The 27,790-nt window shown below is 34.9% G+C and overlaps 2 protein-coding genes, 1 long non-coding RNA gene and 2 other non-coding genes across 8 annotated transcripts; 4 read left to right on the top strand and 1 right to left on the bottom strand.

Annotated features, from left to right (window-relative positions):
• The first annotated feature begins 6,143 nt into the window (after positions 1-6,143).
• LOC142170620 (uncharacterized) lies at positions 6,144-8,322 on the top strand. Its single transcript, XM_075232511.1, has 3 exons — positions 6,144-6,354; positions 6,412-7,197; positions 7,616-8,322. Exons 1-3 carry the CDS (start codon positions 6,144-6,146, stop codon positions 8,320-8,322), a joined length of 1,704 nt encoding a protein of 567 aa, XP_075088612.1.
• A 2,335-nt stretch (positions 8,323-10,657) lies between these two features.
• On the top strand, positions 10,658-10,730 carry TRNAA-AGC (transfer RNA alanine (anticodon AGC)). The gene has a single exon. It is a non-coding gene; the product is annotated as a tRNA-Ala (tRNA).
• Positions 10,731-21,062: 10,332 nt separating this feature from the next.
• Positions 21,063-21,135, top strand: TRNAA-AGC (transfer RNA alanine (anticodon AGC)). Its single transcript has one exon. It is a non-coding gene; the product is annotated as a tRNA-Ala (tRNA).
• Positions 21,136-21,182: 47 nt separating this feature from the next.
• On the top strand, positions 21,183-27,328 carry LOC107810332 (uncharacterized). Of its 4 annotated transcripts, none has more exons than XR_001653617.2 (3): positions 21,183-21,450; positions 21,761-21,791; positions 23,856-27,328. It is a non-coding gene; the product is annotated as an uncharacterized LOC107810332 (long non-coding RNA). The 4 variants fall into 4 exon arrangements; XR_012699892.1 differs by having other exon boundaries at positions 21,183-21,791; positions 23,856-23,954; positions 24,057-27,328; XR_012699891.1 differs by having other exon boundaries at positions 21,183-21,791; positions 23,856-25,856; positions 26,030-27,328.
• On the bottom strand, positions 21,812-23,862 carry LOC107810331 (protein RADIALIS-like 3). The gene is made up of 2 exons (XM_016635096.2): positions 22,977-23,862; positions 21,812-22,062 (listed from the first exon to the last, which is right to left on the bottom strand). The coding sequence occupies exons 1-2, from the start codon at positions 23,216-23,218 to the stop codon at positions 22,035-22,037; spliced, it is 270 nt and encodes an 89-aa protein (XP_016490582.1). The 5' UTR covers positions 23,219-23,862; the 3' UTR covers positions 21,812-22,034.
• Positions 27,329-27,790: the final 462 nt, after the last annotated feature.

The following is a 27,790-nucleotide window of genomic DNA, read 5'->3' as shown; positions in this document are numbered from 1 at the left end:
TAGGTTTGTGATTTGGTTAGTTGTACAAGGCTTATTGCTCACTAAAGTAAGGCTGAGACGCCTTCATATTCCGTGTAACGACCCGGTCGGTCGTTTCGAGAGGTATTGTCCCGTTTCTCCATTTCCGGCTTCTTTTATGTTCTTCAGTTGTATTTTAACTTACCGGGTTAGTTGGTTCCGGTCTGGAGTGGTTTTAGAGTAAATTGAGACACTTAGTCTCTTTTGCGAAGGCTTAAGTTGGGAAAGTTGACCAAATGTTGACTTATGTATAAATGACCTCAGATTTGAATTTTGATGGTTCTGTTAGCTCCGTTAGGTGATTTTGGACTTAAGAGCGCATCCGAAATGTGATTTGGAGGTCCGTGGTAGAATTAGACATGAATTGGCGAAAGTTGGAGTTTTGGCAATTTTGGTCAGCGGTGGAAATTTTGATATCGGGGTCGGAATGGATTTTCGGAAGTTGGAGTAGGTTCGTTGTGTCATTTCTGACTTGTGTGCAAAATTTGGGGTCATTCGAATGTGATTTGATAGGTTTCGACGTTGTTTGTGAAATTTGAAAGTTTAGAAGTTCTTAAGCTTGAATCCGAGGGTAATTTGGAGTTCGTTTGGATTGGCTTAAAAAAGTAGCTTTTAAGCACAAGTGCTTAAGTGTTGGAGATGGTTTTATAAATAAGCAGTTATGTGTTTGGATAAAAGTGTTGGAGCTGAAAAAAAGTTGTTGAAATGTTTGGTAAACAAGTGCTGGTAAGCACTTTTTCTTTTAAAATGACTGAAATATCCTTAAAGTTGTTAACACTATAAAGAAGCTTATTACTATAATATTTTATTTTAAACTTATTAATATAAATACGAAATAATTAATATTTGAACTGATCACCTTAGATAATTTTTATAAATATAATTGTTGAACTCTTATTATTCACTTCTTTCAACCATGTAAATTTTTTATTTATTTCTTGAAATTCCAAGCTTACTGGGGAAACATATGAATTGCATGATTATTGATATAAAAAATAGTATGAAATGAAAAGAAAACAGTTGGGAAATACTTTAGATAATCTCATCTAGATGAGTGGCGGTGGACAAAAAAATGAAGTAAAAACTTAAAATGTGAATCAAATCAAGTGTTACCAACCGGAGAAGAACCAGAAAGAAAAAAAGCAAAATGAAGAAATACAAGGAAGGAAGTCGTAGGAATAGAGAACGGGAAAGAATAGAGTTAAATTGAGATTTTGTTGTGAAGGAATAATAAATATTATTAGGGATAAGAGAGTAAAATATTTGGTCAAAGATAGTTGGCTTTTAAGCTTAAAAAAAGTTGGGATCAGCCAACTTGTAGCTTTTGGCTTTTTTTTAAGCCAATTTTAATTTTTTTAAGTTGTTTTCTTTTTTGCCAAACAATCCCAACATGTAAAAATGGCTTAAAAGCTAGTCAAACCAGCTTTTAAGCCAATCCAAACAGGCTCTTGGTGTTTTGATGTTGTTTTTAGTGATTTGAAGGTTCGACTAAGTTTGTTTGATGTTATGGGATGTATTGGTATGTTTAGTTGAGGTCCCGAGGGCCTCGGGTGAGTATCAGGTGGTTAACGAAGCATTTTGGCCTTGAAGAAACTGCTGATAGTTGATGTATTTTTTCTTTTGGTTTCCTTATACGCGATCGCATGAGTAGATCCGCAATCGCGTAGGCTTATTTGGGGCAGAGGTGAAGTTTTTCTATGTAATTGCAGAGTTAGGGTCGTGATCGCGTACGTGTGTGAGGTAGTGCTTCGCGAACCCGTGGCCGGTGTCGCTATCGCATAGAAGAAATTGAGCTGAAGAAGAGCTGAGGTGATTGCTCTACACGATCGCGTGAGGTAGGGTGCGATCGCGTAGGTCTGTGTGGCATAAGTTCGCGAACGCGTGGTGATTTCTGCGTTCGCATAAAGTAAAAACATGGGGAAGCCTGTTTGTGCTTCGCAATCGCGAGGCTATATCCGCGATCGTGAAGAAGAAAATCTGGGCAGATAGTGTTATATTCAAAATTGAGGGTTTGAGCCCGTTTTTCATATTTTGAGCTAGAGACCACGGATTTGGGTGATTTTTGAAGGCATTTTTAGGGAGTTGATTGGGGTAAGTGTTCTTCACTTGATTTTGGTTAAATTCCATGATTGTATCTCGATTTCTATCATCTAAATTGGAAATTGGGGTGAAAATTTGGGGGAAAATGGAAGAGTTCTTGAGAAAATAATTTGGGGATTTAAGGGACCAAATGAGGTCGGATTTTGATGAAATTGGTATAAGTAGACTCGTGAATGAATAGGCTTTCAAGTTTTGTAAATTTTGTCGGATTTCGAGATGTGGACCCGGGGGACGGGTTTGAGCCGATTTCGGGTTCTTGGTCTAATTTGGTAGTTTTTCTTATGAAAATCATTACTTTAGCATATATTGATGGTATTGTAATGATTGTGAATAGATTCGGAGCATTTGGAGACAGAGTCGAGGGGCAAGAGCATCACGGGGTAAAGATTTGATCGGTTTGAGGTAAGTAACGATTGTAAATCTAGTCCTGAGGGTATGAAACCTCGAATTTTGCGTCACGTGACTATTTTGAGGTAACGCACATGCTAGATGATGGGTGTGTGGGCATGCACTGTTGGAGATTGTGACTTGGTCTGTCCTGTATCTACTGTAACGTTGAATATTTTGTTGAAACTCCATGCTTCTTACGGGTTTTAGAAAAAATTTCTGTAAATCAGGCTGGATGCCATGTTTAGGCCTTATACCAGTGTTGATTGGACCCTTAGAGGTCTTTTATGGCTATCTTCTTACTGTTTTCGATTGGAAATATATACTCAGTCATATTTATACTTATTTACTGCATAACTCAGTCTCTATTATACCGTTTTGATGCATCGTGTAAATGTTGTTTGGGCTGAATACCTTGTTTTTCTGAGAGCCCAAGAGGCTGGAGAAGTTATGACTGAGTAAGGCCGAGGGCCTGATTTGTGAGGATATTTATGGGATCGGGCTGCACGCCACAGCATGTATTACTGATTCATGACTGAGTGAGGCCGAGTGCGTGATTGATTTATGTCATGATTGGCTTGTTATAGCACTTGGACTGAAGGAGCCCTTCCGGAGTCTGCACACCCCAATGAGCGCAGACACCTATTGAGTGTGAGTGTCGAGTGCTGAGTGATTGGGAGGCATGAGTGATGTGAAGTTTGCCCGATGGGCTGTACACGAGCGATGGTGAGGTTTGCCCGAGGGGCTGTTTATGATTTCATCATTTTCGCTCACCTTTGCATTGAGCCTTTGTTTGAAAACTATGAAAAGATATTTTAAAATGATTTTACTGGAACTGGATTTAAACAAGTTGATTTGATTCAAACTATGGTTTTAAAAGCGTGCCGTATTTTACTGAGTTTCTGTGATATGAACTTTACTTGCATTACTGCTCGTCATTATTTCTCAGACTTTATTTACTGTTGTTACTTACTGAGTTGGCGTACTCACGTTACTCCCTACACCTTGTGTGCATATCCAGACGTATTTGGACACGGTAGCGGCTGTTGACTATTTCAGTTGCAGATTTTCTCGGAGATAGCAAGGTAGCTACCTGGCGATCACAACCCTGCTCTGCTTCCTCTTATCTTCCTTTAGTTGTATCTAGTTATTTTCCAAACTATGTTAGTCTCGATATTGCCAGACAAATTGTAGTAGATGCTCATGACTAGTGACATCCCGTTGTCGCGCTTTCTTTTCCGCGCTTTATTTTGATTTGAACTCCTTTATGAAGGTTTTATATTAAATAACATTGAAATCATCTTTGAAATGAAAATATCGATTGTCTTGATAATGTGTCGGCTTGCCTAGTACCACGATAGACGGCATCACGACAGAGTTAGTTTTCGGGTCGCAGATGATACATGTTTCCTCTGTGATAGACAAGCTATGGGGACTCTCATGCACTTATTTGCAGATTGTGATTGGATAGGGAATGTGCGAGAAGGCATCCAGCAGTGGACAGGGTCACCATAAGGAAAGGAGAAGTTCATGCTGTTCTTGAAGGGATTAAGAGGAGACAATGGAAACAGTTCCAAAAGGAACTAGTAGCAGCAACCTGGGAAGCAGTGATATACCATGTATGGAGAGCAAGGAATTGAAAATCTTTAAGGGTGAAACTGTAAATACCGAGATAGCACCGGTACAAATTAAAAGAGAGATCATATATAGACTAGAAAGATTTCAAAACTCTAAGAAATACTGCCTTAGTTTAATACACAGAATACATTGTAATTAGATGTTACTTGATTTGTCGGAGGCCTATCCTTTCTGTATGTGGAAGTTGGGTGTTCTTTAGGTGTATTGTTTTGTGAGCTAATGGTATTATTTACATTTTTACCCAAAATAAATAAATTTGAATTTATCCTTTAATTTGAATGACAAACGGTTTTGAACACGGGATGCAGGAGGTTTGCAAGAAAACTACTCTTTGATTTTGATTTTTGTCGAATCTAAATGCAGTGTCTACTTTATTTTGTGTTGTCCATTTCAATTTATGATGTTTGTTGGAGATTTCAGTCGCTGTTTAAATGTTTCCTTTTTGGGAAATGGTTTGCTGGTTCTTTTTTCCTTTTGGAAAAGTAACAATGAAGAAGGTTGTATTTGAAGCTTAATGGTATATGGCCCGATCGAATCTTGTCTTTATGATTATGAATGATGTTGAGTGCCATAGTCCATATATAGACGGGCAGAGCTGCAAAATAAGTTTGGGATATTAAGAAATTCATCAAATATATATAAATATTTAATTGCAAACTCCGTAACTAAAACAAACTGCCTATTCGAAGTCAAGTTCAGAAGACATAATCTTTAAATCCTAATTTCACCTTTGTCCATAGACATTTCTCCTATTAATATTGTCTTCTCTTATAGCGAGTAAAAAGAATAAACGACCATCTTTACCAAAAATTGTACGTATCTTGTGTTAATTGGTTTTAAGAAAATAAAATTTAACTAATAATATTTAATATACGGGCTAATAACTAATCTATTTATAAAATCTAAAAATATAATGTTTGTCGTTTTCAAATGAGAAAGGAAAAACTAATTCTCATAAAATAAATTGGGACTTAGATTATGGGAAAGACGGAGTTCTGTTTCCTACTTGAATTGTTCTCAATACGAAGCCTTTTTATTGGGAGTTATTTCATTCAGCTATTGTCTAGAAAATTTTAGATTGCAATAGTTATTGTATGCGAGTTCGTCCAAAACAAATAGGCGTGATAGCAAAATAAAATAGGTGTAAGTCCAAGAAAATCTAACAACAACAACAACAACCAGTATAATCCCACTTAGTGGGGTCTGGGGAGGGTAGTGTCTACGCAGACCTTACCCCTACCCTAGGTAGATGTTTCCAAATAGACCCCGACATCCTTCTCTCCAAAAACTTCCCACCTTGTTCTTGGGAGACTCGAACTCACAACATCTTGATTGGAATTGTTTACCATCCAATAAAATCTAAGAATCAAGGATTAAGTAATATTCTATCCATTCTTTTCAAGACTAATTAGTAACGCACTTTCTCTCTCTACATGCTCTCGGCGTAACTTAGCGTGATTGCTATCTTGCGCATTCAGCCATGGGAGGCAGAGGAAGACCTAAGAAAAATAGTACGAAGGTTCCACTAGCGGAATTCATCACAACGGCGAGTAGAAAAGGAGAGGCGGAGAAACAATCACCACTACAAGGAGCCCTAATTCGAGAAAAGGAATTGAGTGCTACAAATGCAAATCGCTACTCAGAAAGTGGAAGTAAAGGCAAGCAAGTAGACGGAAAACAGACTGAAGCTCATGGATCGAAAGGGAAAGGGAGCGAAATGGATGCAGGGGTAATTGCTAGCCCTAGCAATAACAGGAATCAATTAATGGAAATTGGGGGAAGTGCTGGCAACAAACCACAAAAGGAAAGATTAAGTGTTCCAGTATACAAATGAGCACAAATCCTAAAGGAGGTATGCATGGTTTGGAGATAGGTCAAGCGGAGAACAAAGGAATTGAACGTGCAAGGTGTGAGGAAGCTAAAGCAACTGATGCAAAAACCACTATGGAGCCAAATCCTGGGCAAACCTAGTAGCAGGGAATACCTATGCGGCTAGGGAAATGGGACTCACCTATGTACCTCCAATGATACAAAATGGGGAGAAAATAGTTGAATTACAGCAAGAGGAAGTTGAGAAGGAAACAGAGAAGTGGAGGAAGGCAGTAATCATGTATGTAGTCGGAGATACACCTAGCATTGGAGCTGTGGAAAGGTTCATTGCATTTCAATGGAATTTTGTAACAAAACCAAAGGTATACTACCATAATGAAGGTTTCTTTGTTGTTAAATTCAGTAGTATAGAAGAAAGGAATTAAGTATTATACTCAGGGCCAAGTACGATCAATAGTAGACCAGTGATTACTAAGGCATGGGCTCCTGATTTTGATTTTGAGGAGGAAGTATTGAAGACTCTACCCTTATGGGTAAAATTGCCAAACTTGCCATTGAACTGTTGGGGAGCTGATTCCTTGAGTCGAATTGGAAGTGGATTAGGAACACCAGTCTATGCTGATGAATGCACCACCAAAGTGGAGAAGATATCATACGCTAGAATCCTTGTAGAGATGGATATTACAAGACCTCTACCTATGAAGATAACAGTGAAAGATCCTAATGGAAGAAAATTTGAGCAAGCTATTACTTATGATTGGAAGCCTGTGTATTGTAGCACATGTTTGCAGCTGGGACATAGTTGCCTGAACAAGACACCAATGCAGCAACTAGAACCCAAACAATCAAAACAAAGGCAGGAGTGGAAACCTAAAGAACAGAACAAACCAATCACTGAAAATGAAGGATCTCAAGCTACTGTGGCAAGTAAGAAACCAGAAACTAACCAGGAAATAACAGAAGGCACTCAAAATCAACAACATTCACAGGATACAGAGGAGAGGTGGCAAGAGGTAAGGGGCAAATCTGCTGCTAAACAGAGTCATGTAAATACTATTGAAGAGAGACTGGTTATGGGAAATGGCTTTACTGCTCTTACCAGAACAAGTGCTCAACAGTTAAACATTAATACTAGGAGGATGGAAGGAGGGCAGAGTAGTCGTGGAATGATGGAGGAGATTGTTTTACCAGACCAAATATGTTATGATGTTGGTCACATGGAATGTTAGAGGCTTGAATAAAGCCTATAAGCAAAAGAAGATGCAGAAGTTCATCCGGGAGAATAGGATTAGTATTATTGCTATAGTAGAATATAGGGTGCAAGAGAAGTACTCAAGCAAAATTATAAATAAAATAGCTCCTAAGTGGAAATGGTGCACAAATTATGAATCAGGAGGTAAAGGTAGGATATAGATTGTATGGGATCCAAATAAAATTGCATATACTATAATAAGCTACAAGCCTCAGTACATTCATGGGGAGGCAATATTATTGGCTAGCAGGCAGGAGTTCACCTTCACAGCTATATATGGGCTTCACACAGTAGATGCAAGGAAGAGCTTATGGGTTGATTTGCTAAGCTGGGGTCACTCTCAACAGAGGCCTTGGCTCTGTATGGGTGATTTTAATACAATATTATCAGATGATGGTAGAAGTAATGGGAATCCAATACAGGAATGGGAAGTTAGAGATTTCAAAGAGTTTATGATGAAGGCAGGGATGACTGAAATGAGAACAGTGGGAAGAAACTTTACATGGACAAATTCTCATGTATTTAGCAGAATTGATAGGGCAGTAGTCCACTCTGAATGGATAACTAAAATGCCACACTTGGATGCTATGGTTATGGACCCCTATTTCTCAAATCACTTCCCTCTATGTGTCAAATTTGGAGAAGAGCCGCAGAACCCCAGACCTTTCAGGTTCTTTAATCACCTGGCAGATCATAAAGAGTTCTTACAAATAGTTACAAATGTCTGGACAAGAAAGGAAATAGCACAAATGCCAGTAATATGGAAGAAATTGAAAGAAGTAAAAGGAGAGCTAAAGAAACTGAATACAACTGAGTTTGCAGCAGTTGATACAAAGGTGAAACATGCCAGGCAGCAATTAAAAGAGATACAAGAGAGAATAAGAAATAACTATCTGCAAACAAAACTGTTTGAAGAGGAGGAGGAAATGAAGAAACGACTGGAGAAATGGGTCAATATTGAAGAAAGTATCTTTAACCAAAAATCCAGAAATCAATGGTTGAAATTAGGAGACTCAAATTCTGCTTTCTTCTTTGCCAACATGAAGAGTAGAGTTAGTCAAAACAAGATTAGAAGTCTGATGACTGCTACAGGATAAATAGTTTAAACTATGGATGCAATTGATGAATCTGAAGCAGTTGAGGAATGATCCTAACTTCAATTTCCAGCCCAGATGTGACAAACTGAACATCACTCAGCTTGGCTTTGCAGATGATTTGTTATTGTTCTGTAGGGGAGATACTGTGTCTGTGCAAATGATGTATGAATGTTTCAAGGAATTCTCTAGAGCATCTGGGCTTAAAGCAAATGTTGCTAAGAGTTCCATATACTTTGGAGGTGTTCCACATGAAGTTCAACTGGAGATCCTACAAGCTGTGGGCTTTTCCAAAGGGGAGTTACCTTTCAAGTACTTGGGTATACCACTTAGCACCAAGAGGATATCAATGTCTCAATGCCAACCATTGGTAGATAAAATCCTTGGTCGAATAACCTCCTGGACAGCAAGATATCTATCATATGCTGGAAGGTTGCAACTAATCAAAACTGTACTATTCTCCATTCAAATATATTGGTCTCACATATTTGTGCTGCCTAAAAAGTTGATAAAAAAGATAGAAGCTGTGTGCAGAACCTTTTTATGGACAGGGGAAGTGGAAACATCAAGAAAGGCTCTTCTAGCATGGGAGAGAGTGTGTATGCCAAAAACTGCCGGAGGATACAATGTGCTGGAAATTTCAACATGGAATAAGGCTGCAATCTGCAAATTATTATGGAATCTCTGCAAGAAGAAGGACAAGCTTGTTCTGAAATGGCAAGGCATTTCGAGAACTGCCTTAGACTGGCAAAAGGAAATTGAATGGGCAGAAGGAAATGCAAAGGGCAGAAATGTTGATGCGCAATTGTATAGAGTAACGCTGGCTTGAGTGGTATATCATATGTGGAGGGAAAGGAACATGCGAGTCTTTCAAGGGCAACAACAACCGAATGAAGTGCTAGTTAGGCATATTATTCAAGAGGTGACAAGTAGAGGGCTAAGTAGAGGGCTGATAAAGAATGGACTAGTAAAGAAGCTTGAAACATTAAATTTTTATCCATAGAAGTATAGAAGCTGAGTAGCTAGAGACGTTATGAGCCTAAGGGTATGTCTAGGCTCAGTTTGCTTTGTTTTGTACATATTTACTTACTAAAAAAAATTACAAAATTTTATGTCCCTCTACTTCAATTCATGTGACACTTTTTTTTTTCATTTTGGAATTTCTCAAATGTAAGACAAATTCAATATATTAACTTTCAGAATTTAAAATTTATTACTCTTTAAAGCTCAAATATGAATAGTTTAGCTTTTATGTGAAGTTTAGTAGAACAAATTAATGACGTTTACCAACAATTGCAAATTTGGGGCAGAGCCGACGGAAGCGGGAGTGGAAGTGAGGCTTGATTCTCAAGTCATCCCTAAGAGGGGTAGTTTCAAGTACCTGGGGTCGTTTATTCAGGGGTCCGGGGAGATCGACGAGGATGTCACACACCGTATAGGGGTGGGGTGGATGAAATGGAGGTTAGCGACGGGAGTCCTGTGTGACAAGAAAGTGCCACTGTTACTGAAAGGTAAATTTTATAGGGCAGTGGTTAGGCCTGCTATGTTGTATGGGACCGAGTGTTGGCCGGTGAAGATCTCACACATCCAGAGGATGAAAGTTGCAGAGATGAGGATGTTGAGGTGGATGTGCGGGCATACAAGGAAGGATAAGATTAGAAATGAAGATATTCGAGAGAAGGTGGGTGTGGCCCCCATGGAGGACAAGATGCGGGAAGCAAGACTCAGATGGTTCGGGCACATTCAGAGGAGGAACACTGATGCACCGGTGAGAAGGTGTGAACGACTGGCAGTGGTGGGTACGAGGAGAGGTAGGGGGAGACCTAAGAAGTATTGGGGAGAGGTGATCAGGCAGGATATGACGCGACTTAGGGTTACTGAGGACACGGCCCTAAACAGGGAATTGTGGAGATCGAGCATTAAGGTGGTAGGTTAGGGAAATTGTGATGTCTTTGTTACAGCGCACTAGAGTGAGACTAGCCAGTTAGGAAGTAGTCTTAGGATGCTATTGATCAACTACTGATGATGGGCTTTATCTCCTGTGTATTAATACCTTACATCTTTCTCGTATTTCCTATATCTCTTATATTGTTGTTACTTTGTTTTTATGGTATTTATGTTATGTTATGGATTTTATGGTACTTTATGTTGTTTTATTATGAGTCTATTGATAGTACTAATATAGTGTCTCTTGTTGCCTCTTTGAGCCGAGGGTCTCCTGGAAACAGCCTCTCTGCCCCTCGGGGTAGAGGTAAGGTCTGCGTACATATTACCCTCCCCAGACCCCACTTGTGGGATTACACTGGGTTGTTGTTGTTGTTGTTGTTGTATCAGCAAAGGGGATGTAGCTCGGATGGTAGAGCGCTCGCTTAGCATGCGAGAGGTACGGGGATCGATACCCCGCATCTCCATTTCTCCTTTTTTCCCTCGCTCAAGTACGGGGATCGCTCGCTGGTTCCTACCCAGTTGGTTCGCTTCAGAATTTGATTAATTTTCTGCCGTTTCTATATTTGCAGATAACTGTTGACTAACTCACATTTTCCGGGTACTTTAACTCCGTTCAAAATTTAAATGCTTGATCATAGTTAAGAGCTAGGTTCATTAAATTATTACTATGGTTTACGTACCGGATCATTTGAGCCGAGGGTATATCGAAATAGTCTCTCTATATCGGAAACAGTCTCTCTATCTCAACAAGGTTGTTCCATTTGTCATCCAAAAAATTTCCCGAATATTCCTTCTTCTTTTCACTTGTCTGTTGATTACATCATGATTTTGGTTGCACGAGGTTGAAATTCCACGCTGGGAAATATTTTTGGACTACGTTCACCTGTTTTATTCATGTAAAATGTGCTTAATTTTTATTTTTAGATGAAAATATTTAGGAGTAAATTTTAGGGGTGGTCATTCAGCTTTGAGTTCATTACCCAAAAGTTATTTTTCTTTTATTTGTTACGTAAAAGTCATTCAACTTTGTGTTTATTATCTGAAAGTTATTTTTCTTTCTTTTATTACACAAATATCATTTTACTATGCTTTAGTTATCACAATAGTTACTTTGATAGTAATATTTTATAAAACTTTCACCTGAAAAGTCTATTATACCCTTGATATTAATCTCTCAATGATGTAATACCTTCTTTATTATATATTATATAAGTAATATATTTTAATCTATGTATTTTATTTATAATTAAATAATTTATATAACTTTATTTATTATTTTTATAATATATTTGTGTATTTAATTTTTTATGGCACTGAACTTGTTTAATCATATTCAAACATGAAGTACTAATAAAAACGACAAAAAAATTTATTTGAAATAATAAAAAACAGATTTAACAAATGAGTTTTTTATAGTTAGTAAAAAAAATTAAAATTTTAAAAATATGTGTGTTTAATATTAAGTTTTTAAAAAGTTTTATCTATTAATATTATTTTTTTTGTATTAATTTGATGTTTTAGTGTGCTAAATGTGGGTATTTTGTTGATTGGATTAATGAATATAGCTTGGTTGAAAAATCTGTGAGTTTTGATTTTATAATTTTTACTACAAATATTTAATTAGGCATGATTAATAATGTTGACTTGAGATTTGTCAAAGTAATTTTACTGACAAATTTAATAATGCTACTAATATATCTTGAAAATTAACATTAATTGAAAATTAAATGTACAAATATATTATAAAAATAATATTAAGTTATTTTAATTATAGATAAAATAGCTAAGTAAAAATATATTATATAATATATAAAGTATTACATAAATGGGAGGATTTATATAATGTCAAGAGAATAATAAACTTTTCAAATAAAAGCATTATAAATTTAGCCAAGGTGACTTTTATGATAATTAGAGCAAAATAAAATAATTTTTGTATAACAAAAGAAAGAAAAATGACTTTTAAGTAATGAATACAAAGTTGAATAACTTTTAAGTTACAAAAAAAATAACTTTTAGGTAATGAATATAAAGCTGAATGACCATCCATAAAATTTACTCAATATTTAGAGTCTCAAGATCAAAACTTGATTGTAGAGGTGTCAATGGATATTTAAAAACCGACTAAATCGATTGAACCGTACCGTATCGAACCTAATTTTAGGTTTCTTTTAATAAAACCATAGGTTTTTATATAAATCTATAATCGTACCGATAATTAGGGTAGGTTTTTTATTTTATGAAAACAAACCGAAAAAATACCGAACCGTACCAAATAAATCTACAATGTGAATAATATATTTATATATTAAGTTTAAAAATAATAAAACATTAAATTTTTCTTGGGCCTTTGAATTATGAAACTGTTACAAACCAACACGTAATTAAACTTAAAATCCTCCAAACCCATTTTGATACTCCTATTGAAACTAAATTATTTCTAGCTTGTTCACTAGCAAGACACAAGGTATTGTAGCGAGTATGAGTAACAATCTATAATATATTGAACATGTTTCCTTCCGTATGATTTTGATTTATCTTCTTGAATATTTAATCTTCTATAGACTTTATTCTTGAATCCCAACTTAGTTAATATTTTTTTACTCGTGTGATTTATATATTTTTTTATTTGCTTAGTTTCTTTTATACTGGTGTAGAATAGTTGATTGATCTATACTCTAGCCATCTTTCATATTTTCTTAATTCATCACCTTTTAAACTGTAAAAATATCTAGAGAGTTTTGCTAAGTCCTAAAAAAGTATGTATGTTATTGCATTCTACTTTTAATAGTGACTTTTACATGACATTAAAAAATTTATCGAACCGTACCGATACCGAAGAGAAACCGATATGATTGTGACAATTTCGAAAAGTTTAGTTTTGATTATACATAATAGAATAACCGAAAAATTGGTATGGTATAAATTTTATATAATAACCGGCCGAACCGATCAATTGACACCCCTACTTGATTGTATAGTCGGCCAATTGCCGGTACAAGAGATAGGTGATTGAGGAAATTTTATCCGAATATATAATCTTATCTTTATAGTGAGGTGGTAGGGAATCAAGCCGTAGGACGTACGCACATGGTCTAAAACAAGTAGGACTAGGAATCCGTTTGGCTTAATTGAAATTAAGTGATGTTGAATAATTTAAGGACGGTTATAAATAAAATTTTATTTATGTTGAATGTCTATATTTAGAGAGATTCTAGGGTTTATTACTTGGTGGTTAAGTCACTCTCTCCCTATAAATAGAGGGTTCTATTCCATTATAATTCATCCCAAAATTCAATAAGAATTTCCTCCCTCTCTCTTTCTCTGCAATATTGTTCTTCTTCTTTTATTATTTTCATCACACGTTATTAGCACGAGACTCTACCGTCTCAAGAAGCTCCTTGAGAAGACTAAGGTATAACTTTTCTCCTCTTTTAATTATGACTGATATTATGAAAAGAAAGTCCGTTGCCCTTTAAATTTCGGGGAAGAACTATATGACATGGGTGTTGGATGCTAAAATCCATTTAGATGCTATGGGTCTTGGAGACGCCACTAAAGACAAAACTAAAGCATCAACCCAAGACTGTGCTAAGGCCTTGATTTTCTTGCGTCATCACCTTGATGAAGGGTTGAAAATAGAATATCTCATAGTCAAAAGACCCATTTGTTTTGTGGAATGGCTTAAAGGAAAGATATGACAACTTAAAGTTGGTCACTATTCCACAAGCACGATATGATTGAGCTCATCTGAGGCTCCAAGACTTTAAGTCTGTTTCTGAATATAATTTTGTGATGTTCAGAGTTACTTCTAAATTGAAACTCTGTGGAGATACTATTACTAACTATGATATGCTTGAAAAAACGTTTACAACGTTTCATGCCTCCAATATGGTCCTGCAACAGCAGTACAGAGAGAAACGTCTCAAGAAGTACTCTGAGTTGATTTCTCTTCTCCTTGTGGCTGAACAAAACAACGATTTGCTCATGAAAAATCACGAAAATCAACCCACTGGGTCTACACCATTGCCTGGAGTGGATGAGGTGTATTCCCATTATGCTAAGCGACGTGGAAAAGGTCGTGACTCTATTCGTGGTCGTGATCGTAGATAAGGAAGAAATTTTCCTGGTGTTAATCATCCCCCAAAGAAAAATAACCACCAAAAGTGAAAAGGGAAAGATGAGAAGCCAAAAGCAAATGGTTTAGAAACTGAATGCTATCGTTGTGGTAGAAAAGGGCATTGGGCAAATATTTGTCGTGTACCAAGACATTTGGTTGAGCTTTATCAATCATCTCTAAAGAATAAAGGCTCTGAAGCTAATTTTATCTCTGACAATGATTTTGACATCACCCACTTGGATGTGACAAACTTCTTTGAGCACCCTGATGGAAAAATAGACCACTTGCTCGGTGATAGATCCGTGGTTAAAGATGATTGAGTAGTTTAATTTTTATTTTGCTTATTCGTAGTAGTTAATGAATAAATATCATGTAATTATAGTTCTTTACATGAGTAGTAGTCATTAGTATCAGTTGTATTATTTAATTTTTAAAATAATATTAGTTCAATTTGATTAAATATAGTTCTAATATTTGTTTTATACAATCAATTGAGTGTTTTAAAGTATTTACTCTTATATGTAGTCTCCCTTTAACAAACTCTCTTCATGACAATTTGCTTCTGTTAAAGTAAATGTTTGCACATCTATCGACTTCTTAACGTTGGAGTTAAAACAGAAAGTAAAATTCGAGTTGCATTGGACAATGTATGTATATGATTGAAGACACGAGCGATCACGTGTATGTGGTCAGAATAATGGACAGGCAAATATGGTTATCCTTGTTTCCACGTTATTGTATAATGACAGTTAGCTTATCCAATTCTCTCTTTGTTTAATATTTTTTTATACAATGTGTGCTCGGAAAACTAATTTTTAAATTAATTTGTTTTCTTTTCTTCCACAATTGCAATTTCACACTGTGTTAATCATATTATTTAGAGTATGATATTTAATTCTACTAAATGTCCTTATCTTTCTCATTATTAGCTCCCATGTTAAATGCTTGAACAAATTCATGAATATATTTAATCGACAAGAATATACTAATGTTTATTCGTATATTTCTTTTGTATGTCAAATCATAGGAAGCAAATATGGATATCTCACAAAGCATACTTTGATCAATGTCCAATTTTAAAAATATTTGTTTAGTTGATTCATGTACAACACATACAATATTCAAAGAGAAGAAATATTTCTCTCATTTAAGTATGTGTAAGGCAGATGTTACTACAATTTCTGGTAGTAGTAAATTAATTGAAGGCTCTGGAAGAGCTACTATAACTCTGCCTAAGGGAACAATACTTATCATAGAGAATGCAATGTTCTCCTCCAAGTCCAAGAGGAACTTGTTGAGTTTTAAAGATATCCGCCGAAATGGATATCATATTGAGAAAATAGATGAGAATAATCTTGAATATCTCATCATTACCAAAAATGTCTTTGGCCAGAAAAGGGTTATTGAGAAATTTCCATCTTTATCTTGTGGCCTGTATTGGACACGAATTAGTGCAATTGAGGCACATTCTATTGTAAACTAAAATGTCACTAATTTCAATACTTTTGTACTTTGGTATGATCGATTGGGACACCCTGGATCAATTATGATGAGACAGATTATAGAAAACTCAAATGGGCACCCATTACAGAATTTAAAGATTCTTTTAAATAATGAATTTTCTTACATTTCTTGTTATCAAGGCAAGTTAATTATTAAACCATCACTAACAAAGGTTGGGATTGAGTCCCCTGCGTTTTTTGGAACGTATACAAGGGGACATTTGTGGACCTATTCACCCACCTAGTGGGTCGTTTAGATATTTCATGGTCTTAATAGATGCATCTTCTAGATGGTCTCATGTGTGCCTTTTGTCATCACGCAACCTCGCGTTTGCAAAATTAATGGCACAAATAATTCGATTACGGGCGCAATTCCCCGATAATCCAATTAAGTCTATTAGACTTGATAATGTTGCTGAGTTTTTATCCCAAATATTTAATGATTATTGCTTATCAATTGGGATAAAAGTGGAACATCTTATAGCTTATGTTCACACTCAAAATGGCCTTACAGGGTCTTTAATTAAACGTCTGCAATTGATAGCAAGACAGTTACTCATGAAAACGAGGTTACCCATTTATGTTTGGGGTCACGCCATTTTGCATGCAGCAATGCTAGTTCGTCTCAGACCGACAAATTATCATAAGTATTCCCCATTGCAATTAGTTTTATCATGAACCTAATATATCCCATTTGAGAATTTTTGGATACGCAGTATATGTGCCTGTAGCACTGCCATATCGTACCAAAATGGGTCTCCAAAGAAGGTTAAGAATATATGTTGGGTTTGAATTGCCCTCCATTATTCGCTACCTCGAAACATTAACGGGAGATTTGTTCACTGCACGATTTATAGACTGTCGATTTGATGAGACACTTTTCCCAAAATTAGGGGGAGAAAATGGTGAAACCAAACAGGAAATTTTGTGAAAAAATTCATCATTATCTCATCTTGATCCACGTGCCTTTATTTGTGAAAAAGAGGTGCAAAAGATTATTCATTTGTAGAGAATAAGAAATCAAATGCCAGATGCATTTACGGATATGAAAAGGATAACAAAATCACATATCCCTACAGTGAATGTTCTAATCCGTATTGATGTCCCTATTGGATAATTTCTAGTATCATAACTAATGAGTCAAAAGCACGCCTGAAACGTGGCAGACCATTGGGTTCCAAAGATCGAAATCCTAGAAAAAGGAAAACAAATGATCAAAATGATACTACAAAAGAATCTCATAAAGAAATCCACGATTTAACAAATTCTGAAATTCATGAGGAAACCACTGAGCCTGAGACTCAAGAAAATAAGGAACTATCAATAAATCCAATCGATATTGAGATAAATTTGAATCGATTGGATATAGTGGTGGATAGTATCTTTGCATATAATGTTACATCTAGCATTATGCAAGATAGTGAGGATCTTGAACCTCAATCTGTTGGAGAATGTCGACAAAGACGTGATTGACCAAAATGGCAAGAAGCAATCCAATCAGAGTTGAATTCACTTGCAAAACGTGAAGTTTTTGGGCTTGTAGTCCAAACACCTAATGGTGTTAAGCCTGTTGGCTATAAATGAGTCTTTGTACGCAAGAGGAATGAGAAAAATGAGGTACAAAAATATAAGGCACGCCTTGTTGCACAATGATTTTCACAAAGGCCTGATGTCGATTATGAAGAGACATATTCACCCGTTATGGATGCTTTAATGTTCCGTTATCTCATTAATTTTGCTGTCCATAAAAAGCTTAACATGCATTTAATGGATATGGTTACCGCCTACCTTTATGGCTCACTTGATAATAAGATATACATGAAAATACCCGAGGGATTTAAAATGCCTAACGCAAATAATTCAAAGTCTCGGGAAATATTTTCAATCAAATTTTAAAGATCTTTGTATGGTCTAAAGCAATCAGGACGAATGTGGTATAATCGTTTTAATGAGTATTTATTAAAGGAAGACTATATAAATTATGCCATTTGCCCATGTGTTTTATAAAGAAAACAACATTGGAATTTGTTGTACTTGCCGTATATGTTGATGACATAAACCTTATTGGAACTCCTATAGAACTCCAAAAAGCAATTTATTATTTAAAGAAGGAATTCGAGATGAAAGATCTCGGAAAGAAAAAATTATGTCTTGGTTTGCAAATTGAACATTTGGCAAACAGAATTTTTGTTCATCAATCTGCCTACATAGAAAAGGTATACATGGATGGATCACATCCATTAAGTACTCCGATGGTTGTTCGATCACTTGATGTGAATAAGGATCCATTCCGACCTCAAGAAAAGAATGAAGAGTTACTTGGTCCTGAAGTACCATATCTTGGTGCAATTAGTGCACTAATGTATCTTGCTAATACTACAAGGCCTGACATAACCTTTTCAGTTAATGTCTTAGCAAGATATAGCTCTGCTCCTACAAGGAGAAATTGGAATGGAATCAAACACATATTGTGGTATCTAAAAGGAATTACCGATATTAGCTTATTTTATGGTAATAATTGTCGTCTTGATCTTGTTGTTTATGCCGATGCTGGGTATTTATCTGATCCACACAAGACTCGATCTCAAACATGCTATGTGTTTACATGTGGAGACATTTTCATATCTTGGCGATCGACTAAGCAATCAATTGTGGCTACTTTATCTAATCATGCTGAGATAATTGTTATTCATGAAGCAAGTCGTGAATGTGTGTGGTTGAGGTCTATAATACATCTTATTCGAGACAAATGTAGTTTGAAGTGCGACAAACTGCATACGATTTTGTATGAAGACAATGCAGCATGCATATCCCAATTGAAGGGAGGACTCATAAAAGGAGATAGGACAAAGCACATTTCACCAAAGTTATTTTTCACACATGATCTTTGATGATATTAATATGCAACAAATTTGTTCAAGTGATAAAATGACTGATTTGTTCACCAAATCTCTACCGACGTCAACCTTCAAGAAGCTAGTATACAAGATTGGGATGTGAAGGCTCAAGGATGTGAATTAATGCTCTCATTAGGGGGAGTTAATACGCATTGCACTCTTTTTTCCTTACAAGGTTTTGTCCCACTAGATTTTCCTTGCAAGGTTTTTAATAACGAGGGAACCAAAAATCATATTATTAGATATGTGTACTCTTTTTCCTTTTCTAGAAATTTTTTACCATTGAGTTTTATTTTAGTTAAGGTTTTAATGAGGCACATTATCTGTTGAATAGATATTCAAGGGAGAGTGTTATAAATAGAATTTTATTTATGGTGAATGTCTATATTTAGAGAAAGTCTAGGGTTTATTACTTGGTGGCTAAGTCACTCTCTCCCTATAAATAGAGGGTTCTATTTCATTGTAATTCATCCCAAAATTCAATAAGAATTTCTTCTCTCTTTTTCTGCAATATTATTCTTCTTTTTTTATTGTTTTCATCATAAGGACTCAATATAAGATATGGTATTTTAACAAGAAATGAATATTTGGACTTAACAAAATAAAAATTACCAAATTAAAGTGTAAAGGTAAAGAATGATATTAAAATGAAGGCAAAGAACTATACTATAAACTAGGAGTGTAAATGATTAATATGTATCATAAATTTTTTAAAATATTATGTAAAAGATACATATATATTTGTAATAACAAATTTTAAATTGGTATTTTCATAGCAGGTTTGATTCATATTTTAAAATTAATTGCTGATTCAAAATAAAAATAAAAACAAACTAATTTGGTCATTTTTTAAAATTCAAGACCAAAATCAAATCAAAAGACTATTCACTTTTTTTTTCCGTCAGTTTGATTTGATTCGGCTTGTTTGGATGGTTGTTACCCATTGTATCTTATTGTATTGTTATTTTAAATACAATGTTTGTTTTGATTGTTATTTAAATTTTATTGTATCGTATCGTTAAATCCGTCGTTACATAACAACGAAATATGACACTTTATGTAACGACCGATTTGGTGTGGTCACGTCGTTACCTTGTCTTTTTCTCTCAATCTCACCCTTTGTTATTATTAAATTATTTTATTTTTATCATTTACCCTATCTTTTTATATAGAATTTTACCCTATATCATAATTTTTCTTTATAATATTGCAAGTTTATTCTTCATATTGCTGGTGCATGATATTAAGAAACGATGACAAACGACACAATCTATCCAAACATTGTATTTATCAAATGATACGATACAATACAATACAGTACGATGCAATACATTATGAAACGATGTGTAACAACCATCCAAACAAGCTGTTAGTTTTTCGTGTACACCTCTACTAGCTTGTTTAGCCAAGCTGGAGAAATCAGCTTATTTTGAGAAGTGCTTTTGAAAAAAAGTGTTTTTGAAAAAAGCACTTTTGGAGAGAATCAGTTTGTGTTTGGCTAATCAGTCTGAAAAACACTTTTGAGAAATAATTTGTGTTTGGCCAAACTTTTTAGAAAGTACTTTTAAGTGTCAAATTACGAATAAGTACATGAATAGATTTACTTAATAATTAATATTATAAGTAAATAAATAATATCAAAATTTTATTATTACATGCAATAATTAAAAAAAAATCATTTTATTTAAGTAAAATATGAAAATAAAATTTAAAAGTACTTAATTCTTTTAATATAAGTTAAATATATTAAAATTCCTTCAACAAATATAAAAGCATTCACCCCTAAAGTCACTATATATTAGAAAGTTTCCTAAAAATAAGGAGAAATATTTATAAATTAATATCCTAAGTATTAGGTTTAAGGGTTATTTTGGTATATACTATATTTTGCTAAGGGTATTTTAGGTAAGAAGAAAAGCCAAAACTGCTTCTGCTTCTTCCCAAAAACACCTTTTTTTCCAAATAAACTTGGCCAAACACCTCAAATTAGGAAAAAAAAAGTGCTTTTGGGAAAAAAAACACTTTTTTTTTGTCTCGACAAGCTTGGCCAAATAGGATATACATACGATGTCTATTGCAGGGGTGTGCACGAGACAAGCTTATAATAACAAGAGGTATTTATTTGGTCACAAGGATAGTTAAAGTGTTTATTTAACAAGGATAGTTAATGTAAGTTTAAGTGTCTAGGCATAAGTTCAGATTTTAGCCTTTTTTCTTAATAGTAATATTTGTTTTAATATTTGTTAATTATATTTGATAGCGCATAATTTCAAACATGGGGATGTAGCTCAGATGGTAGAGCGCTCGCTTAGCATGCGAGAGGTACGGGGATCGATACCCCGCATCTCCAGTTTTCCTTACTGTTGCGCCAGTTCGTTTTTTTATGGGTCGGTTCACTTCACAATTTTAGGATTTTTGTCGCCGTCTCTGCATTTGCAGATAACCGACGATCGACTCACATTTTCCGGCTACTTTATCTTCAGAGTTTAAATGGTTGATCAACGTCTTCTCAAGAGCTGTGTCATTTAATTTTTACTTCATTTTTCGCATTCATTAGGGGAGAGTGTGAATATTTCTACAGCACAATAGAAGGAGACTATCTAGTTAGGAGTTAGACTAGGAATATCATTGGTCATCTATTGATGCAGGCCTTTACCTTCTAGTGGTACTATACCAGCCATCTATTTTGTATTCTGTATTTCATATCTCTTATATATTGTTGTTATTTTTATTACGCATTTTTATGGTACTAATATATCATCTCCTATTGCTTTTTTGAGCCGAAGGTCTCCTGGAAACAGCCTATCTACCCTTCGGGGTAGGGGTAAGGTCTGCGTACATATTACCCTCCCCAGACCCCACTTGTGGGATTACACTGGGTCGTTGTTGTTGTTGTTGTTTTCGCATTGAACCGTTTGTCATCCGAAATTCGCTGATTTTTATTCTTTCTTTTCTTCACCTTTCAATTGGTATAGGGTTGCATGAGGTTGAAAATCCAGTTAAGAGGTAATTTGTACTACCTTCTCCTGTTTTATTCATGTAATTAAACTGTTCTTATTTTGAATCGTCTATTTTTAGTTTGATTTTAGGAACAAAATACACTAAAGATAGAAGTGAATCGAAGCAGACATTATATCTATATATTATGCATTTGCTTTCTTCATAAACTAATACATGAATTCACAACTTATGCTTTCACATTTAGTGGAGAACTTGTGATGTTATTGAGTATTGGCTGCAAATTTGTTCTCACTGTAGCTTCAAGTTCTTCAGAAGCCTGTTCAATACGAAATAGGCATGTAAAAAAATTGATCAATGATGAGGAAATAACCATTGTTTATTTGTCTGAGAAACAAATACTATTTTGCTTATAAAGAAAGTTTGAAATTCAGCAAAACATTATCAATTTGAGTTCAGAGATTCGTCCAACTTTATCAGAAGTAACTCTTAATAGTCCTCTTTTTGCTTATATTCTTAGTGCTGCTGACACAGAGGGGTTTTTCTTTCAAGTGTAAGTGCTGCTGAAATTATCTTCTTGATAAGTGACTAATTGGGATTGCTGAAGGGTTATTGAGGAATGTGAGGAGCTCATAAAATATTTGTTGCATCATGTGATGATATGTATGATCAGCACTAGAAACAATTGTTAAACAATTGTATTTTGTATAATGAGGTGGTAGGGGATCGAGATGTAGGACTTGTGCACGTGATCTAAACAAGTAGGATTATATTTCATTATTTAGAAGCTTAATTAATAGGTAAATGTGCAGACATCTCTGGAACTTTCCACTTGCAAAAAGTTGAAGCTTTAAGCATTTATTCTTTAGAATATAGGGGTCAATTATTTTTTTTATTTTTTTTGTATAGCAAGGAGAGTGACTAGCCTTTGACTTAAAGTTACTAAAAATGGAAAGGTGGTTAATAAGCAGTACCAGAAATAGGAGAATAACAACATATGGAATCTATACAGGGTATGTCAATTATCAAAGTTACCAAGTTTTACATACTTTGTTTTGTTAACAAGCTTAAAAGATAACGTTTTGATGGTGTTTTCTTAAATCATTCGTTGTGAAAATTAATGATTGGCAGATATAACAAAATGCTTAGCCTTAAAAATACAGAATGTATCATTGACTTTTATGTAGATGAAAAGATTAGTTTGGCTGTGTGGAGAGTAGAGATTTGCTATACCTTTGTTCATTGGCATAACCTCTGCTATTGCTTCCAACGGCTTTGTAATTGGGCAAAGGTACTTGGCCATTTTCAATTTGCATGATATCCTTCAAAAGCAACTCATAATGCCTCCTCACTTCCTCTGCTGATTTTCCACCTACACACCTGGCAATGTTATGCCAGCGGTCAGGAGTTTCCTTGTCAAATAAAGCCAACGCCTCCTCAAACTTCTTGTTTTGCCTTGTAGTCCATGAGGCCATTATTGATTAATAGGGATAGAGGGTTGAGAGCTACCTCAGGCAAAGTCAAGTGTTCAAGTGAATGGTATGGACAAGATAATGCTAAGCTAGCTAGTTCCTTATAAGCTGGGGGAGTGGTCTTGGTTTCTGGCAAGTTGGCGAATATTTCGTTTTCTTTTAGGGAGGTGGAATACATGGTTATTGAAGTAATGCTAATGGGAATAGGTGGAAGGAGAATAAGGAAATAGTATTTGTGACTTTGCTTGCTTTATTTGGAAAGTAATGTCATCAGCAAGTGGATCAGATAAGAAATTCACCCAGCTGGAGGAGATTAGATCCCCTAATTCCAATTCTATGGCTATGATAGACGCGCCAATGTTTTATAATATTTAGGCTGAAAAATAATTATCAAGATATTTTGCCAGCTTCTAGGTTGCAAAATGTTGCTTAAATTCTGCATCAATTGGTAAACCATTTGTCATCCTTCAATTGTTATCTGCCAGTCATTTGTTGACAATGCGTGCATTAACCTAAGCATTGTTGATCTTTATGTTTTGATGATAACGAATTATGAACAAAGTGAAAAGAGCTTAAAATAACTCAATTTCATTGTTCTTTAAGTTTTATCATCTTACATTTGAATGGTTATAACTATTAGGTTGCTTATAGCTGTATCAAATTATGATCCCGAGTTGCAAGTTGGAACAGGCAAGTGACTGCTGCTTATGTTTATTCTCTCTAGGAATGGAGTCACCCTGTGCGTATTTCTATTACCGCTTCTACAGAATTCCCTCCTTTTGTTTTTTAAGATATGGTGTAGGTATGCATTGCTTCTTACTAATGTTTCTTGTTATGTTAGTTTCTGCCATAACGGCCTTTCCAGTTTGGATCACATTGAGGCGTTTGTCATTCTTAGATGAATTACTTTTGAGTCAAAGTAATAGTTCTCAAAAAGACTCTCAAAATTACCAAAAAGGGAAGAATTGTCCCTTTTAGACCACTTGCTTTGAGACCTTTTTCACTTGAGATACTGTCTGCCAACATGGGAGAGGAGGTGAAGGGACACCTTTTGTCAAAATACTGCAGTAGGAATCTATGTTATTATACAACAAAGTATCTGATGTTTAAGTATCTCATGTAAATACGGCTGGAGCCTCCTTGTGGTTTTGAAAACAATGTGTTTCCCCATAACTCTCTGAGTATTCTGTTTTCCTCTAAAACCTTGATTTAAATGTCCAAAATATCCTCCATTTCTATGTCAAAAGATTCTATATAATTGATTGAACATTAAGCAACTTAATCTAAAAGTAGTATAACCATAAGGTTCTTAGATATATTTACTTAAATTAAGTACTATTAAGTTATCTAGTGTAATTGTATTACTCCTTTTGTTTCAAAAAGGATGCCACTGTTGCCAATAGTCTGTTTGGAAAAGAACGAAACCTTCTAAATTTGGAAATAATTTAACTTGAATTTCTCATTTTACCATTCATGACAAGCTTTTACTTGGGAAGAAGAAGAATTAGATTTTCTTTTTACATACATTTTTAGTGGGAAAGGTGTGCAACCAGTGACGAAGCCCAGGAATTTTCTCAAGAGTATTCAAACTTGAAAGAAGTGAAAATTCTCCGATGAAGAGTGTTCAATATATGTTATATACCTTTAAAACCTAGTATTTTACCTATATACGCAGTGTAATTTTCTAACGAAGCCTTTAAGACATGTGGCTTCGCCCTATGTGCAACACTTATGTCAGGAGACTATATGGAAACAGAAGGGAGCTCTTAGCTTATTTCTACACCATATGTAGGTAATACGCAAGTTCCAAAACCGCAGAGAGTTCATGCGCTTTTATTCTTATTCAGAACAATGAACTAAAGTCTACTTACTATGGAAACTTATTTACTCGAGATATCAATGTTTGAATCTGCAATGAAGTAGAAATTTGTTTCAATTCTGGTAGGAAGTATGTTTAACAGTCAAGACGAAACAAATCATGCACATCTCTATCGTCCAAGAGAAAGGTCTTATCTAACACAGATGATATCAGTGACTTCTCAAAAAATCAGAGGAGCTGAGATTAGACCTTTCAACAATTATTCAGTCGCATGCTAGTTATAAAAGCTTGAGGAGTACACTAAGGATGGAATCTTTGGATATGCCACAAAGAGAAGTATATTTTGTTGAAAAAATCTATATATAGTGTGATTGAATCAACATAGAAATTTGCCACAAATAGAATAAGCAGGTGGTTTTACTTCATTTTCTTTCCTTTTCTTTTTATCTTTTTTTTTTTTTTGCGGATGCTGAAATGTTCCAAATGATAAAAAAGATAGATGCAGGAGAAGTATCTTCTCATCTTATATTTAGATAAGAGACCTTAAATAATGCAAGATTAGTGGTCACTGGTCACTTAATATTCTGGATATGTTTTCTTCTTTTTTGAGTCAAATGTGGGCGCTTGCCTGTGCATAGATGTGAATTAGAACAATTGTCTGTCTAAGGAGAGCGTTTATATAACAGTAATATGCTCAGCACTTGCATACTTTTGATCAAAATGGAATTTTCTTGCCTTATTCTCTTTGCTTTTTTAAGGTCTGATAAGCAAATGGCTTGTAAAAGGGGAATTTCAAAGAGGAAATTGAGACATGCAGAATCAGTATGTCTTTTTGAGGAATGTTTTCTAGCTTTCTAGTGGTATATTATTGGATTCTGGTATTCAGTGGTTAGAAATAAAAGATAACTTCCTAAAAGATGTCAAAATTATTGAAGTTATTGCTTTCTTTAATGACCTTATCCTGGTTTGTGATATTTATATTGCAATATGTGCAGGTTGGTGGTCATAAAACATAAGATCTTTCACTGGTGCCTAGTTCGGGTGAAATTAAAAAATAGCCAGATTTACAAGTGGTAGTTGAAAAATAGCCACAGTTTCAAAAGTAATCGAAATTTAGCCAATTTTCATGTAGAGATAAATCTGAACGAAAATACTGTTCAAAATTCGAAAAATATTCCAGCATAATATTTTGGAGTTCGAATTTTTACATGTGAACTTCCAGCATAATATACTGGTCCAGCATATTACAGGTGTTCCAATCTCCAGTATATTATGTTGGAACTTTCCGTGTACTGGAGTTCCAGCATAATATGCTGGAAGTTCATATATAGGTGCACCAATCTCTAGTATATTATGCTGGAGCTTTTCGTGTTGTAGCTAAATATTGACTATTTTTTAATGACTTCAATTACCAGTCCGAAAACTGGCTTGCCCATACTATTTTCACGCCTAATTCGTGGTGTAAATAAGAAGCCCAAGTTTGATAAGAATATGTATTATGGTTGTTTGGTTCATGTACTAGTTATGTTGAGATTATTAGTAAGGATTATTTATGAACTGAATAATAATATTGAAATTATATACTATTGGGTGAATAATAATGTAGGGAATGTTATGTATGGATGACATGCTTTAGGGACATTTTTGTTTCGGTGGTTAGAAATAAAAGACATCTTTCGGATCTGTTTGACTTTTTTTTTTATTCCCCTCCCCTTTGATCCATTTTGTTGGAGCTATTACTCTTTGGTGACTCAACCTAAAATCCTCATATTGTAAGTGGGATGCTGACCATCTTAGCAACCCTCTCTTATCTCTATTTAACTTCATTTGCGGTTAATGATAGAACTTAATCCATAAGTCTAAGAATCTTCATCAGTCTGAGGGGAATTCAATGGGCAATGCCAGGAAGAGTCCTTGATATTCTGGCAAGCTGAAGTAAAATGGGCACACTTCTAGAGAAAGAGAGAGATGGAGGATTGTCTCAGCATGCATATGGTGGACAGTTTCGGAAGAGAGGAATCAAAGATGTTTTGAAGATAAATCTAGCAACATTCAGAAGATTAAGATGAAATGTTTAGCTCTTTTTTATTTTTGGTGTAAAGGTCGGCTTTTGGAGGATCATGAATCCATTTAGATGTATTAGAGTCCTTATAAGAAGAAGAAGAAGAACTAGGAGTGCCTACTTTTTGCTCGGGTACCCTTTTTTGTAATTATGGGTAACTTCACAATTTTAGTGAAGTCTTATATCAATATACAACTATGTTACCTTTTTAAAAAAAAAAGTCAATAAGAATGCAAGAACAGAGACGCAAAGCATCAAGACAGAAAATTTGACCGCTGTGGAGAATAAGAAGCAACCAGCTTGAGAAATCTAATGAGGACATTAGGGATGAAAAATATTTTACAAAATACTCTAGAATATAGCACCTTTTTTGAAAAGAACATTTATTGAGGCAAATTATGTTGATGACATTTTAGTCCATATTATCAAAGTCATTTCGACAAAACTAATGTTAATGAGTTATATTAGCCTTCTGTAGAGGTTTCTATGCACACCTCCTTTTAACGGCCTAGTCTTATGTGGATATCAAAAGCTCATTAAAATGCTTGACGGTAAGATCCAAAAAAATTCATAGCTTTAATAACTGTTCCTTAGTTATTTTGTAATCCCACCATTTGTATTTTACATCCATGTGTCGCTCAGTCTCAGATATGAACATAAAATTGTTCATAAAATTTGGTTTGATCATAAATAG

The sequence above is a fragment of the Nicotiana tabacum genome, chromosome 16 (assembly GCF_000715075.1).
Source record: "Nicotiana tabacum cultivar K326 chromosome 16, ASM71507v2, whole genome shotgun sequence".
Classification (NCBI taxonomy): Eukaryota; Viridiplantae; Streptophyta; class Magnoliopsida; order Solanales; family Solanaceae; genus Nicotiana; species Nicotiana tabacum.
Note: the sequence above shows the minus strand (reverse complement) of the source record. Positions and strands in the feature narration are given on the sequence as shown.